Source organism: Heliconius melpomene, chromosome 21 (assembly GCF_056956725.1).
Source record: "Heliconius melpomene rosina isolate 202511_hmr_F chromosome 21, ASM5695672v1, whole genome shotgun sequence".
NCBI lineage: Eukaryota > Metazoa > Arthropoda > Insecta > Lepidoptera > Nymphalidae > Heliconius > Heliconius melpomene.
The window spans coordinates 9765169-9781626 of NC_140409.1; the positions used below are offsets into that span (position 1 = coordinate 9765169).

The 16458-nt window shown below is 32.3% G+C and overlaps 1 protein-coding gene across 2 annotated transcripts in view; it reads left to right on the forward strand.

Annotated features, from left to right (window-relative positions):
• The first annotated feature begins 8867 nt into the window (after positions 1 to 8867).
• The window catches only part of LOC146527212 (homeobox protein caupolican-like), a 105972-nt gene continuing 98381 nt past the window's right edge, over positions 8868 to 16458 (forward strand). For both annotated transcript variants that reach the window (XM_085206176.1, XM_085206177.1), the window contains exon 1: positions 8868 to 9095. In XM_085206176.1, the coding sequence (XP_085062302.1) occupies positions 8991 to 9095 (105 nt within the window). In that variant the 5' untranslated portion in view covers positions 8868 to 8990. The remainder of the gene's footprint in view (positions 9096 to 16458) is intronic.

Here is a 16458-nt window from a genome sequence, read left to right on the forward strand (position 1 = left end):
GAATTTGTAATATTCGACTTCTAAGGGGTTGTTTTTGGGGTCGAAAGTTTGTATGAAACTTTGTTACTACAAATGTTAGGAGTCTCAAATTTTGCATAGACGTCACTGGGACGTAGTCATGGAGACAGAAATTAATAATAACATTGTTCACGCGGGTGAAACCGCGAGCGGGCCGCTAGTATTTAATAAAAGAATTGAAGCTAACATTACCCAGCTTCGTCATGTATGATGTAATAGTGAGATTCTATTTATACGGAAAAAATTGGGGTGAGTAGTAGGAAATTTAAATATACAAGTACGTAAGTATTTACGATAGAAATTGTTAAGTAAAAAAATGGAAAGAGAAAATCTATGCGAAACCATCTGTTAGTATGATATTATAAATTACTGAAGGTATAGGTAAAATATCACATCAATGACCCTTATAACAATGTTGATTGAAAACAGCCACTAAATTATAATATAACAGAGATAGAAAATTAATTAGAGATTGTTTTTGAATATGGACTCTGCAACGATGTATTAAGTTTCGAAGTTCATTGTCACTAAGTGTCAGTCAGTATAACTTAAATTTCGTGATGCAGTCGAATTAGACTACTCAGTAAATATACATATATGTATATTTAGAGTTCGAGATTACGTTAAGTAAATCACTAGGTATTAGTTACAAAAATATGCAGGAAATAATGAAAAGTTGAAACTTCTGTGCTACTTCTGGTCTACCAGTTTTCAAAACCAATCACAATCAGCAACAGAGTTTGTGACTATTAACGGCGGCAGTTGTGGGTTCCATCTACACTCGATATATTTAATAGCGGCCTGCCAGCGGCTTCGCCCGCTTGATTTACATGATTATTCATTTAATAAATAGAATTGACTGACAGTCATATGTCTCGATGTCAATGACTAATTTAATTTACTCGTTTAGAAACAGCCTTAAATGTAATGTCATTGATTTGAGTAAGGATTTATAATATTCTTTGTAAAATTATTGTGTAATATTCTTTGTAAAACTGTATTGATTGCATATTAAAAAAAACCTAAATCGAATCGGATAATCCAATATCGAAATCAAATTCAAAATAATTAAATGAATCGAATATCGAATCGAAAATATTTAATTAAGAACCTCCTCCTTGTTTTAAAAGTCGGTTAATAATACGGATTAATTACAAACAAATACAGATTTATTATAAGTATAAGTATAGATATGGATTGCTAAATATTTACAGGCAAACTCATGCCTTGAGTTCATTCAAATGCCGATAACTTTTTTTTAATGAACCGATTTTGATGAAACTTTACATGTTAAGTTGAGTTAAAACAAAGCAATGGTGAAAGTTTCAAGTAAATCGGTTCGGTACTTTCGAAGATTAGCGTGATCATACATACCGACAGACAGACAGAGAGACAGACAGACAAGAAATTAAAGAAATATATTTTTGCTTTCTATTATTCTTTTTAAGTGTCCCTCTATCCATATCAGTCAAAAATATTAAATGTACAGACAATATATTTTTACTCTTTTATTATATATATAGATTTTCAATTCTGGCCGAAAATTGGGAACGGAGTATCTTAACACTAGGTTCCCTCTGCCTCCCCTTTGCTGTGTTGCAGGATACAGCGTGAAGCTGAAAAAAAATACTGATTAACAAAAAAGAATATCGACTTTTTCTAGATTTATATGGGATCCCGCATAGGTATAGCTTCCTAGATATACTTTGCTAGCTATACCAGGGGGAACTTAGTAGACACTGCGTTTCTCACTTTTCATTGGGGGTCTATATGCTGGGTCTATACCCACCAAGACTGTTGCTCAATGTTCAATTCGTCTCCAGCATAGGATTCGCCGATACTTTAAATTTGTACCGATATTAACAATGACGATGACAAATTGAAGATGCAAAATCTGTGTGTGAAAGAGGTTCCCCGGATTATACTGCAATAGATTAGTAACACCTTTATTATGGAACAGGACTGTTTCGGCCCACTACTGGACCTTCAGTTGTGGAGGACGAAGAAAATTATATTCCTCCCGCTGTATGATGCGGAACGATTGTCGCAGGTGTTCGTGAGAGTTTGATAGAGTTAGGCATATATTTCAGCTTTATAGTCAAAATTGTAGGTAGGTATTTCCCATCGACACATCACGGCAGGCACTCTTTGCACTTACACGAGTTGTGATATATGCCCATGGGTATCCAGGCCCGTAATTTTTGAGTTTTCCATCATTTTTCCCCAAAAAACTCGATTTTTCTGGTTATTTCTTATTAACCGTCTGGCAGATCCAGGGGTGAATCGAACCTAAGAATGTTGTATTCAAAGCCATTCTAACAATAAAATAATAAACGTATTTACATTATATTTCACAAAGTTATAGCATTTTAATCTACTTTAGTGCTGGTAGGTCAAAAAGGTCTACTAAACGCAAGCGGAAGTATCATATTTCGGCTCGCCACTACACCTGTTGAAGGTATATGATTTTGCGTACCGCAGCGAAGATATGAACGAGTCCACTTGGCCTTTAGTGCGACAAAAGAACTAAGTGTTCATTATGTTGCCAATTCCAAGTCGAGATTTGTATAACTAAACTGATATGAGGAATCATTTCTACTAAATTAATATATATTAAACATTTAAAACAAAAATTTACATTATTTATTATGTCGTACAGTATATAATATAATACATTCACATGTAATTAATTAGATTGTCCACATTTATCTTATAATAAAAGTAGCGATCCGCCCCAGCTATGTTCTTTATTTGATTAAGGCATTTGATTGAGTTCGCTACCCCTTCACGCGCGGGTCACACCGCAGATAATGTTAGCTGTTAGTTATGTAAAACAGGTTATTTAGGTATAGGGCTTTTCACTCTTTTCCCCTTTAACACTAATATTTATGACAATCTTTTTATTTTTGTTGTACACAATTTAGTGTTAAGATATTCCGTTCGTCATTTTCTGCAAATTTTTTTAAGGGATTGCGTGTTGAGTGGCGGAAAAAATGGCCGCACCACCAGATCGAAGAATAAATAGAACGAAATGAAAAAAAATAGAATTTGTTTAACCAATAAGTATTTCACTTTCCATGCAAAAAAAATGTTTTATCTTTGTAAACGCTAATCTTGATTCTTATACAGTTTATTTAATTATATCTTCAATGTCCTAGTGATAATGATAATATCTTCTCATCAACGATACATTGAAGCTGATTTTTCAAAGCATAATAATATGTCGTACGGTCTTTGTCCAGGTGCACCTAGATTGACATGAATATGTGTCATGAATCACAATATATTTAGTTCAAATTATATTAAGCTTATTTATAATAAATTATTTTATAACGGTCTTGATGTTAGGAGTTAATAAATAATAAAAAAAAGCTGTATTCCGCACACATCAGAACAGGCAGAGGGAACCTAGTATTAAAACACTCCGTTCCTCACTTTTCACCGATTTTTTAGAGAAATTGCGTCTTTAGTAGCGGAACCCAAAACCGGTCATTTTGCCTTGGTGCCAGAGCAAATAAATAATAATTCATTCCCTCAAGTAGGGATCGAACCCACAACCGTAGGGTTATAGTCACACCAAGTCACATCAAGTTAAGATTTAATAAGTAGATATTTATGAAATTATCAGATTACAAAATATTTAGCTGTAGTAGAGTCCTAATAATGTAGGCAGTGAGAGAGAGTTCCTATCCTGTCATTTGGATTATATAAGAAAAGCATAGGTACCTATATAAATAATTTCATATACGAGTAAGACATAGTTAGTTCACTGCTGCAGGATGAACAATGATTTCACGTAAAATATTATTAGGAGGGCCTTAATTATGTCAAAAATAGTCTGTGGTTTTGGCCATTAGGAATGTCTACGATGTGGTTATAAATAAAATATATTAGTTCAATGATACATTCATAAAAATAAATTGTAATTGCTGGATCTAAATAAAGTAACATTTTAGAAAATAAAATTTTTAATCCTACCACATCAAAATTGTAAATAAGGATATACAAAGTGTTGCAAATCATTTGGTATACACTTTTCTTTAAAAAACCTATAAATAGGTGCACATCCTCCTAATGCTCACCTATGGTGCCCAGACACGGTCTTTGTCGAATTTACAAAAGGTTTGCCAAAGTGCGATAGCGCATCTTAGTTATCAAATTAATGGATAAAATCCGAAACACGGAACTGCGCTCTCGCACTAAAATCGCCGACGTGGGTATTAAAACAACTATGCTGAAATGGAAATGGACCAGACACGACTATCGCGTATTTAAAGAGTCTTGGACGAAATCCTCTACGAGCTGGATTCCAAACTCTAAAAGGACGGAGATGACGGACGGAGACGGAGGAGATGGCGAGACGAGCTGGACCTTTACAGGCTTGATTGGTGTTCAATAGCACAAAATAGACCAGAGTGGACGAAATGGAGAGAGCCTTTTTTGAGCCTTTGCCTGACAATGGGACAGTACAGGCTAAAGAAAAAATAAATCGGTACATGATGTAAAATATGTAAATATATTAAGATTTTAAATGTTACATTAAATTTTATAATAAACTGAAAACTTTGTAATATATTGTTATAATTAATTCTTATTTCTTAAATTTATTAGTTTTAATATATAACTATGTCATCTTGCCCAGAAAAACTACATCTATTTTAACGTGAAAAAAATATTTTGTTAGACTAGATTGTTAAGACAAATCGCTTAATATAGGGTAAAACCCGGATAGTTGCCTCGGACGGATACTTGCCTCAGTTTCAAATGCTCTATGTTAGACGTGTTGTCAGTGTTTCTTTTTGATCATAATAAGAAGCGTCCCCCGCGTAGGACTCGGTGCCGCATCAGCTGTCGAAGTAGGTGCACGAGTTTTGTTCGTGTGAGTAAAAATCTTCCGCGACGATGCTTTGACGAGCGTCAGAATTATATTGGCAAGTAATCTCCGTTAAATATAATTATAACTAATTGCGGTTTCAGTAAAATAATTATTTCTTTGATTGCATTAGAGTTTAAATTGCACTGTAATAAACGTTTTGTTGTTAAATATGTTTTATTTATTTTGTAAATAAAAAGGGCAAGTATCCGTATCAAAAAGGATAGTTGCCTTACTGTCTTTTGCTCAACTTCTCAACAGCAAAATGCCTCGCAAGTATAAACGAAAGCCAGGTGTGGTGCCGCGCCACATCAGCTGGACAGAAGATAGCTTAGCACTTGCATTCGAAGATCTAAATAAAAAACAAAAAAGTATTCACGAAATATCCCGGATTTATGGCATAACCTCTCGAACCTTAAGAAATTCAAAATAGCAATATCAATTAGCAAATTCAAAGAAATGAAATACCAACAAAGAAGTTAAAGTTGATAATTATTGTGTAGAATGTTTTGAAAATTATAATTTAACTAAATCAAAATCAGATTGGATACAATGTGAGATGTGTCGAATGTGTGTATAATTTAAATTAAAAAATTACATGTTCAAATTTAAAATTTTAAAACCTTAGTACTTTTAAGTGTTGTTTAGGTAATAATTATAAAGGATCTCAGTAAGTAATTAGAACTGAATACTTATTTAATAGATGCTATGCCAAAGTTAATTCTTATTTTTATTGTTGTTCTACCTTTAAAATAAATAGTAATATTTAATTATTATTTTGGATACTTAATTACCATTTTGGAGTCTATTTTGTTGTAATTTTATAATTATATTGACTTTGATTAATACTTAATGAAAGATTGTGTTCAATAACAAAAAATGATTACTTAAATTAATATAAGTTCGTTTTTATTTGAAAAAAAAATAGACAGGCAAGTATCCCCCGAACCATTTTTAACGTTAGGCTAGTATCCGCCATAGTAGGCAACTATCCCCCTTTTTAGAGGCCACGTAAAACAGGCTGTACTCAAAATTAATAATATTTATATTTGAAAAAATTGGCTAAGTTAGAAGATTAATATACTATGTTTAAGAACACACATTGAATAGGTAATGTAGTGGTATACATTTCTAACAAAAGAGCTTTTTCAAAAAGTGTGGCAACTATCCGGGTTTTACCCTACCTTAGTATACCAGCACAAGCAAAACAACTATTGATTGCATATTTTTTTATTTATCTATTTATTTTATATTTATGCATGTTTCACGATGTAAGTAATTCTTTTTCAGTGGAATGTGGTGTCAATCCCATAATCTGTGGATGTGGCAATCCACATCCACATTGAAGTGACACCCTTTAAATTTCTTCCCTTAACTGTTGTATTATTTGCGGTTAGATCACATACGTACCTACGTCACACGAATTTTTTGAGAAAACTTTTCATTCAATAGCATTTTTTCATAGGATATATGAGATGTTGCAGAAAGCACAAAGCTTCTTCCTGTGACAGTTGACGTTCACGGCAGTTATTGGATACATATGTCGTCTACTGCATGATAAAAATAAATTCTACACAACAATATAGGATACACGATCAGGCTACTAATGGAAAGTCAGGAACAAACATGAATAAGCCACCTGATTGAAGTGAACTGACAACTGTCAACAAAATGGCGCCAAATTCAAATTCTTCCTTACTTCCTAATCACCTTATACTTTATTGATACAAGTTAATATTTTTTACAATTATAAGTGTTCTTATAAATTTATATCGTAAAATCGTTTTTTTTTTGGCTAGACGATTCACCTCATAATATTAACATTATTGATAGAAATATACATATACCTAATTGAATTATCTCTCCTAGTTTTAAGCCTGTTATTTTTGACCCATAAGATTTCTATCTTCACTTCCCTAAACTTTCAGGTTAGCAACTTACTAGTAGCGGAGTGGAACAAGAATCAAGCATTTAACTTTTAATTGGCAGCTTGTAAAGCTCCGAACTAAGCGTTTAACTATATCATGTGCTTCGGCTAATTATGAACTTAAATAAGGTGTTGTTTATTGTAGGTACCTGTGATGTGTTTGAAAGTAACAAACAAATATTCTTATGCCAATGTCTTGTAACCATAATACTATGGTTATCTCAGTTAAAATGGAGAACGGAGTGTTTTAACACTTGGAGGTTTCCTCTGCCTACCCTGCTGTGTAGTGACAGTGTGAAGCTGATTTTATTTTTATTTACTTATTCTGTTGTACCTCAAAGTGAATAAAAATATATTGGTAATTTATTTATGAGTGAAGTTCATGTAAAAAGTAATAGATACTGGAATAGGCAAAACTATAAACTATTTTTATTACTTACTCAAAAGCAAGATGAAAATATTTATATTTTGCATGAGGTGTTGAACTATTAATATCTACTTACAACTAATTTAATGTCAAAGCACGAGCACAGCTTATAAATTTTTACATATAAGTACTATATGTAGTACCTATATGTAGAGACAGAGGCGGGTAGTCGCATATCTACTTTTTTGCTGACTGCACCTAATTATCAAAATGTTATTTATTAATTTCATTTATTAAAAATGTACAAAAAAGAAACTGATTAGGAATGCCTAATCCAATGGGATTATAGACTATTTTATTTTGTAAAACTCTAAGATTGTTATTTTTCACCAAACAGTCTTTTGGCTTACATGGCTGTAAGTATAGCTTACATAAGAACGTGTGTGCTTAAAAGTATTTTTTTAAGGCAAAAAATAAAAATGATATTTATGTGAATCACTATAATCAATTTAAGTATATTTTTTATTAATTAAAAAAAATCAATATTTAATGAACCATAACTAAAATGCGAAGATAAATCTATTGGAAACAATATAGTGAACCTGATAATGTTTTCTTTCTGCATAGTTAAAAAATCCGTTAAATAAAGATTTTTGTAGATCATTTTATAATCAACTACTTTGTGTCCCCTTATTTTTTGATATATCTACCTAATTTAATATCTACGAGAAAATAAAAAAAAACACCTAAAATGTTAATCATCGATCTTAAATAACTTTTTTATTATGGCATACGGGATCGATGGAGGCTGTTTATATATTATTTGTATCTAATTGCTTAAAAAAACAACTCTGATGGTTTTTTCATACTAACATGTTTTTTTTGTTTCATAATTAAGATTTAAGTGAAATCTCCTGATAAAACTGATTGTATCTATATATTGTAAAAAAAAATTATTAACCTTATACATTCCACAGTTTACAAGTGAAGGATTCCATTTTTTTTTTAATATATGTAAGTACTATAAATTTAAAATATATTTATTACATAAATTACATGATACCTAATTAGAAATTAAATAATTTGGCTTTGTAATAAACAAATAAAAATATTAATGTAGGAGTTACGAGGGCTGCAGTTGGAGGGTTAACGAAACACTATTTTTTTTATATAAACTTATTTTATTTAATTTTAAATAAAATACAAAAATTAAATCTAACTTATATATAGTTCTCAATGTTAGAGGGAATCAACGCGAATGGGAACAATTCCTTTCCCATCGTCGTCCACCCGATCTCCTTACTCATCACTTTTGTTGCGACCGGCCGCCTATCAGACGGACACTCGTTTCTACGTAAAATAATTGTTCCACCTGTGACACCGTTCATAACTATGTAATAAAATATATACAAATATAATTTACATTAATATACACAAATCTAAGTTCAATCAACTATAATAATTAAAGAGCAATCACTATCGAAAGTTCAACAAAAAAAAAACTTACGATAAAAGTTTTTCCGGAAAATCCAAAAATATTTGAACATGGTCGAAGATCATGTCAGCAACGCCATTGTGGGAAAGCCGCCCAATGGGGGCGTGAATGTGAGAGGGACGGCGAGATGCCCTCCCCGTTGGTGCGAGAGGGACACACGCGAGGCGGCAACACGGAGGGCGTAGATCGCTCACTGCTGTTCCGGTCGCGTTAACGTGCGGCCGGGAACCCGCGACCGTCTGTCCTCTCACCACTTATCCTCGATAACGTTTTGGCGCGAATGTGATAATGTGTAAACTTTTGCTGTGACATGAGTTACACCATGATGGATGATTGGGAGCGCCACGTAACTCCCTTGTTGCAAGACATGTGCCCCAACGAGGAGACCCACGACGACTTCTTTAATCAACAAGACGTAAGTCATAACAAACGCATGTTATCGCTGACAGCTAAATTTTTTTTAAAGAAACGTCAGATTTTTATGTTTTTATATGTATATAAAGTTTATAATGAAATACAAGAGTGGGCAAATGTTCTAAATTTAACCACACAATCTCTTTAAGCGTGTCGCAACGCGGTAAAAGTAAAGTATTTATCTACTAGGTATAACAAGCTTTGTCTATCTATAGATTACAGTAACATGATATTCGTAGACTGAAACTACGGATAGTGGACTTGAATTGTTCAGGAATCAAATTGAATTCTATAATGGAAGTTCTGGTCTCTCTCTCTTTATTTATTATGTTTCTGTGACATTATTAAATTATCAACTTGTTTTTAAGCCAAGGATATCGTTATAATCATATTAAAACTTCAAGGGTATGAAATTTATATTTTTTATAAAATATATAAACTGTATTACTAATTTGGTACAATAAAATTATACGTGAAAATTAAATATTTTTAATAAAAACTTTTTTATCTCATGTCCAGTAAGATTAATTTTTAATCTGTAGATATATATTTTTAGGTTTAATATTATTATTTTGTATCTAATTTGATTTAAATAATTTGTATTTATTTTATAACGATTTAAGGGCTTGTACGTAATTAGTTAAATTACATTTACCTAATGAAACAATAAAAAACAAACAATACTAATAAAAACCTCCACAAAAAATAAAACTCCAGGCTAACGTATGATAATATTATTTCTTATTGGATACAACCTCAAATTGTCTTTGTAATTAAGTGTATCTCAGAAATATATTTTTATACCACAAAATAAATAAAGTAAGGACGCTTTAAATCTGGGAGAGAAATAATCGAATTAACTAAGTACCCCTAAGTACTTACCTTACGAGTATTTCTCCTAAGCCAATATCAAAAACGAACAAGTTAATATATAATTAAATATAATATTTTATACCGAATATCGAATAATTTATTAAAATAAAAATGACTATTAATCCTTGTTATCGATATCAGCCCTATAGCGACAATTGAGGAACCCGGAAGGACAGCACGACGGAGTGTGACACAGGGTTATTTATCCATTAAACCATGAAATCAGCTTCAGCTTCAGCTTCACGCTGTACCCCGCACACAGTAGGGTAGGCAGAGGGAACCTAGTGTTAAGACACTCCGTTCCCCACTTTCTGCCGAATTCTGGAAGCATTGCGTGTTGAGTGGCAGAACTCAACGCCGCGCTTTGCCTCGACACCAGAGAGAAGAAATGGAAATATAAACGTAAATAAATATTTCACTTCCTCGAGTGGGGATCGAACCCACAACCGTCTCGTTACAGTCACACCCTTCTTGTGCCACTGCATCACGACGGCCTTTGGATTTGACACCTTATAACGGTTTATAATTTGACGGTTCAAAACAATAAGTTTCCTGTTTTTGTCCAGGTTAAAAGATAATTATTATAAAATTAGATTTGGACCGTTTATTTTGAAAGTGGTGTAAGTCCATTTTTGAGAAAAATGAGCTATCACGTAATTCATGCTTAATTTAATGTAATTTTTTTATATATAACTAGTCCGTGTTTAATTTCTCAAAAAAAACCCATGTTTTGAACAACTTAAAATCGGTTGGTAAATGAAATTGCATAATCATCGACATACTAACCTTTAATTTTCTCGGAACAAAAGAAAATGGACTTACACCACTCTCAAAATAATATTTTGTCCGGTCCATTTAATACTCTATCTATCACTGATATCCTCGTAGACGAAGTTGTTGAAGATACTATTAACAAGATTAGCAAGTAAGTGCAATGCAAAACTCTTTGATGACTTTTAATTTGTCAAAATTTGGAGCTAATTTATTGTTTTAATGTATTAAATCTTTAATGTTTTTTGAAAGTCACAACTTATAAAGAAAGTAAATGTATGTATGTACTTAAATATGATATAAATGCCAGAGCGCGGCGTTAAGTTCAGTACTTAGCACGCAATGTAAAAATAAAAAATGTGGGGAACAGCGTATCTTAGCACTAGGTTCCCAGGTTCCGTCTGTCTACCCTGCTGTGTGCAGGTTATAGCGCGAATCTAAAAAAATATAAAAGTTTAATATATATGTATGATAAATGCATATGGGTAAGTGATTCTTCTCCAGAAACGCTACACATAACACATTAGACTGATTAAGAAAATATGACTTCCACAAAGTATTGAATCAATTTAATCTTCATAGTGAAGTGAAGAGAGATATTGTTGACATAGCTGAAGTTTAAATCCCTTTTGACATGCTACATTTCAATTATAAAGCTTTTGATATACCTATACTGTACGGTCATGTTTTTTATATGCAGGAACCTGAGAACCTAGTAATAAAACACTCGTTCACATTAAGACATTCCCGTTGCAGCTGAACTGAACACCGCGCTTTGCCTCGTTACCAGAGCAAGAAAATGACAATATTTCACTTCCTAGAGCGGGAATCGAACTACAACCTGTCGCGCTTACTATAATAATCATGTTCATAATATATTTTATTAATAAACTAGCGGACCCGGACGCGGCTACGCCTGCTTGAAATATAAGAATATAATTTCTATAGAAATATAATTTCAATCTAGATGAAATGCTAAAAGTGACTATTATATTTATTTTCATAAGGATGAATATCAAAATGACGCGGTAACGAACGCGGTCGCGTAGCGACGACGTTTGTTATTAACATGGCAGAATAAATTGCATGTCAAATTAGAAAGTATTTTAATTTATTAGTACATATGTGTAATGTAATGTTATATAGCCTATAGCACTTCTGAAGAATGCAGCTTTCATACAAAAAAAAAACATAGTAAATCGGACCAGTAGATCCAGAGATCTTAGCGTTCAAACAAACAAACAAACAAACTCTTCCGCTTTATTATATTAGTATAGATAAAGTAACGTGTTAAGCTGTCTGACCTACTCTAACGTCTTCAAAAATAAAGGAAATTGATGTTAATAACATTAATATTTTTATGGTTAATTCATTAGGTAAAAAGATGATATATCATAAAGAACTACAATATTTTATAAAAGGAGAATATATTAAAACAAACATTGAGTTTTTAATTCGAAGTTTTAAATTAATCAATTATTTATTTTCATAAAAATCTTTAACCCTTATTTTTGCCTCATTAGTAGGTAGTACTCACCTTTATTTAGCAAATGGATTTTTTATGATTTCCCAAATCTCTTATCAGTGGATGCGACTGCCTTTTTTGCGTAAAACTTGCATAAACTAAAAAAAAAACTTTAATAAAAAGGATACATAAAATTAAAAACGGGTAAAAAGATATCTTGAAATTCTTGTGATTTTGATAAAAAAAATATGAATAGTCATGTAATGAATATGAAATGAATTCAATAGAGGTGTCTTAATATAAGTTTTCCCAATTTACAAATGTCCTTTCTAATATATAGGTGTTTTTTTTTCTTTTGATGTGATTTTTATTCTACTTCGTTCACTAGATTTTTTAAATTCCCTTTCACCTGATACCTCACTTGAAGTAGCGGCTTTAATATCAAATTTTGAGACTATTATTTTGTAGAACTTAACCACAAATATTATTCCTGAACTAGTACTACTTGTAAATGCTGCCAAATGTCATAATTCTCGGTAAACCGGTAAAGTGCCCTGTTAATTTTGAGTCCCTTTATAATATCGAAATACGTTGTTTTTGCTATATAACGACTCTTGACAAACAGACAGACAGACGGACGGACAATAAAGTGATCTGATAAGGACAGTCCTTTTTTCCTTAAAAGGTACGGAAACATAAACATAAGTTTCATATTAAAAATTCTCTATACTAATTTGTTGAATTTATTCAGTTTTCATCCACTTTATATGAGAATACACGAAGTTACATAACAGCTTGTAGACTGACCAACGCCACCAGCGATTTATCCAAGCCTGGCTATGGCATGGTGCCCATACACTTGTGTATTATGGCTTAATTGCTGAGGCTTGTGAAGACTCATGATCTTTACTTGGCTGTGTTTTGGAGTAAACTTGGCAGGCAATCTTCGCCCTCCAATATATTAGACAGATAAAATACTGAACTAAATTTTTAAAAATTTTAAATCATATGAAGATTTTTATAAATAAGAATTTTATCATTTTCTAATAAAATGTAACTCTTAATCTTTACACTTCCTTAATCGGAATGCTAATAAGCGTATTTTCAGCTCCATTTTGTTCTTTTTTATTACATCTGTAGTCTATAGATATCATGTATTAATTTGTTTAACGGATTTATAATATCGTTAATCGTCATTTTAATATTATACCTTTATTAAATTGCTTTTATCACAATCTAAACATGAAACTATAAAACACTTGTATTTTGCTACTTTATATTCTTCTGTATATTCTTCTTGTGTCCGATAAGAAGAATATACAGAACTTTCTTAATATTTGTCATACGCTTTGAGTTATAGCTAAAAACAAAATAGGGTTTTGTTAGCGAGCAAGCAAAGACAGGACGTATAAATAGTGCCAATATAATAGTCCCTTCCTTAATGGTTCTTTTTAATCGATGGCAACTATTATAAAAATAGTATTTTTAAGTGTCCGTTTTGAAACTGATGTATAGAGAGATAAGTTTACCCCAAGCGTACGATGTGTTTACGGTAATATGAATCTTACTCCATTGTAATACGGACACCAATTTAACAAACATTAGATATACATAATTATCGAATGTACCATGTCATTTTAGACTTTGTAAATAATAGGCTCTGACATGACATATATGTGAGTCCTAATTTAAAATAAATCGTCGTTGTGGTACATTAAGTGATATAGTTATGAAAGTTGTATATTGGGGCGAGGTAGTTAGTTTGATGGATTTGTATCATGGATTTCGTGATAAGAGCCAACACTAAGTTCTAAGGTTGGTATTTACTTGTCGAATTCTGTAGGCATTGCGTGTTGAGTGGCAGAACTCAACGCCGCGCTTTGCCTCGACAGCAGAGCGAAGAAATGGAAATATAAACGTATAAAAATATTTCACTACCTCGAGTGGGATCGAACACACAACCACCGCGTTACAGTCACATCTTGTGCCGCTGCGCCAAGACGGCCTCATTATTGTTCTTTATATTAAAGTGTTTTGAAAAGGTACCATGATTGATCAATGACTGTCAACATGCTTTCCGCCATAGACGCTCAACCGGTGATGTATTAGCTTACCAAACCCACCATATTGAAAGCCAGGGAGTGGGCCTGGTATTTAGTATGGACATGGCAAAAGCCTTCCAGCTGAAAGGATTGAATCTGACACGGGGAGCTCCTTGCAAAGCTTACACATTTCAGCAGCGCAGATCTTCTCAGAAGAAGGCCGAAATAAATTTGCCTTTTTTATTGAAACATCCCTGGAACTTGGTTAAATATCTCTCTCAGTATCAGCATATTAGGCCTAAATGTTTCTAGTGACTGGCAATATCACGATCACGTGGAAAGCATAGCAAAGTCGAAGTCGAAGAAACTGGGTGTAATTTTCAAAGTGAGACAGTACCGACTTCGCGACACAACGCCGACTAGGTTCGTCCTCCTATGGAGTATTATTGTCATCGCTGTGGTACCGCCCAGTATCAGCATGAACCATTTTATCACATTTGATCACATAAATATAACATTGTAACAACGTTTTGTAATTTTCATAACAAAAAAACTTTTTTACATCTGCTTTGCCAAACTGACATCATCTAGATTATCATTATGAGAAAACCTATGCGTCTGCACATAGCACGTATAAGAATCTAAAAAAATCTTATTAAATATATTAGATTATGCTATATTGTCAAACTTTGTTCTCCTTTATTTTATTTTTTTTATAATCTAAAAGCAAAAATATAATAATGTGTTAAAACATTATTATCGTCATCGCCATTTATTCATTCGTCTATCACTGTTCACCGTGTTCACACATATTACACATTACTTTGAACTTTATTTTTGATATAAGATTTTATATAAAATTAGCGAATCAAGTTTATAATTTATTTCTTAATAATTTTACTACTCGCATCTTTTAACTTTTTGATGAAATTGTCAGTGTTGTCACAATGAGATACTGTCGTCGGGTGATCAATGTCTACCAGGTCCACTAACACCCCATTTCACTCTTTAAGACGACATAAAAAATCACTTGTCACAGACTTTTCTTGTATAATTTAGAAATATTTCATTTATAAATTCATTTGCCTTTGTGGCGCAGTTGGGACTAGTCCAACTACCACTTCGTAAGGCGTATGCAACGACGTATGTAGTGTTTCCATGTAGTTAAAAGAACTAATGGCGCCTACATATCTGGAAAGGTCTAGAAACACACTGAATTTTGTTTTTTAAATGTGTGGTTTAGTTTTTTAAATGTGTGGAGTAACACTTTAAAATTGTTAAAAATGTAAGTATATTGTAACTGTGAATTTGAAAAATATAATATAAATGTTAATTTGAACCGATTACGAGTTACTATCAACGATCTGCCTCGTAAGACGTTCAAAACAACAACAATACATACGTTATCGCAGAACATGTCGTTTTTTGTCGAACGCAGCCAGCCTTATATCGCGTGATCCGAATGTCCGTTACCGTGCGTACACTTCAAAACTGAAAAAAACTATATAAATTCTTTGTTATATCAGAAATTATCTTTAACGGTAATTCACGGATGGTAGCTAGTTTTATTTTACTAAAGAATAATGGTAATAAACACTACTGAATTCAACATTGACATCGACATCTAGTACTTGACTAGCATCAAAGCAGTGCAAACGTATTGGATAAAGGATAATTGCAATCTGTAGGTGTAAATATTTAAAATATTTTAATATAAAATGTTTATCATTCTTAAAGAATCTGATGTCGTTTTAGTAAAAGGAACTATTCAGTTCATTCAAGAGAATGAAAAACTGGCCAAATGTGTGTCGGGCTTACATATGGAGGCTCCGTACTGATTTCAGGATTGTATGGTAACGGGAAGTAAAATTTATAAAAGTTGACAAACTTAACGTGTTTTGTATAAAATTAACTACAGTTAGAAAGTTGAAAGGAAATTTAACTTTTTTTGTACTGCATTTTCTCACTTTTTGCCAAATTTCTTTTACATTACATTTTAGATTTTGATTACGAGGTAAATTTCATACAAAGTGCAGCAAAGACGATGCATATGCACGCTTTAAGAAACTTGATTGTTTTTATGCTCCAAAGGACCATCGATGAATATTTGATATTAATTTCAATTAATGCGATCTCGATATAAATGCTGTTCATAGACGATATGGTGATATCTCGATATGTGAGGAAAGCTTATTGTTTATTATAAAAAAGTT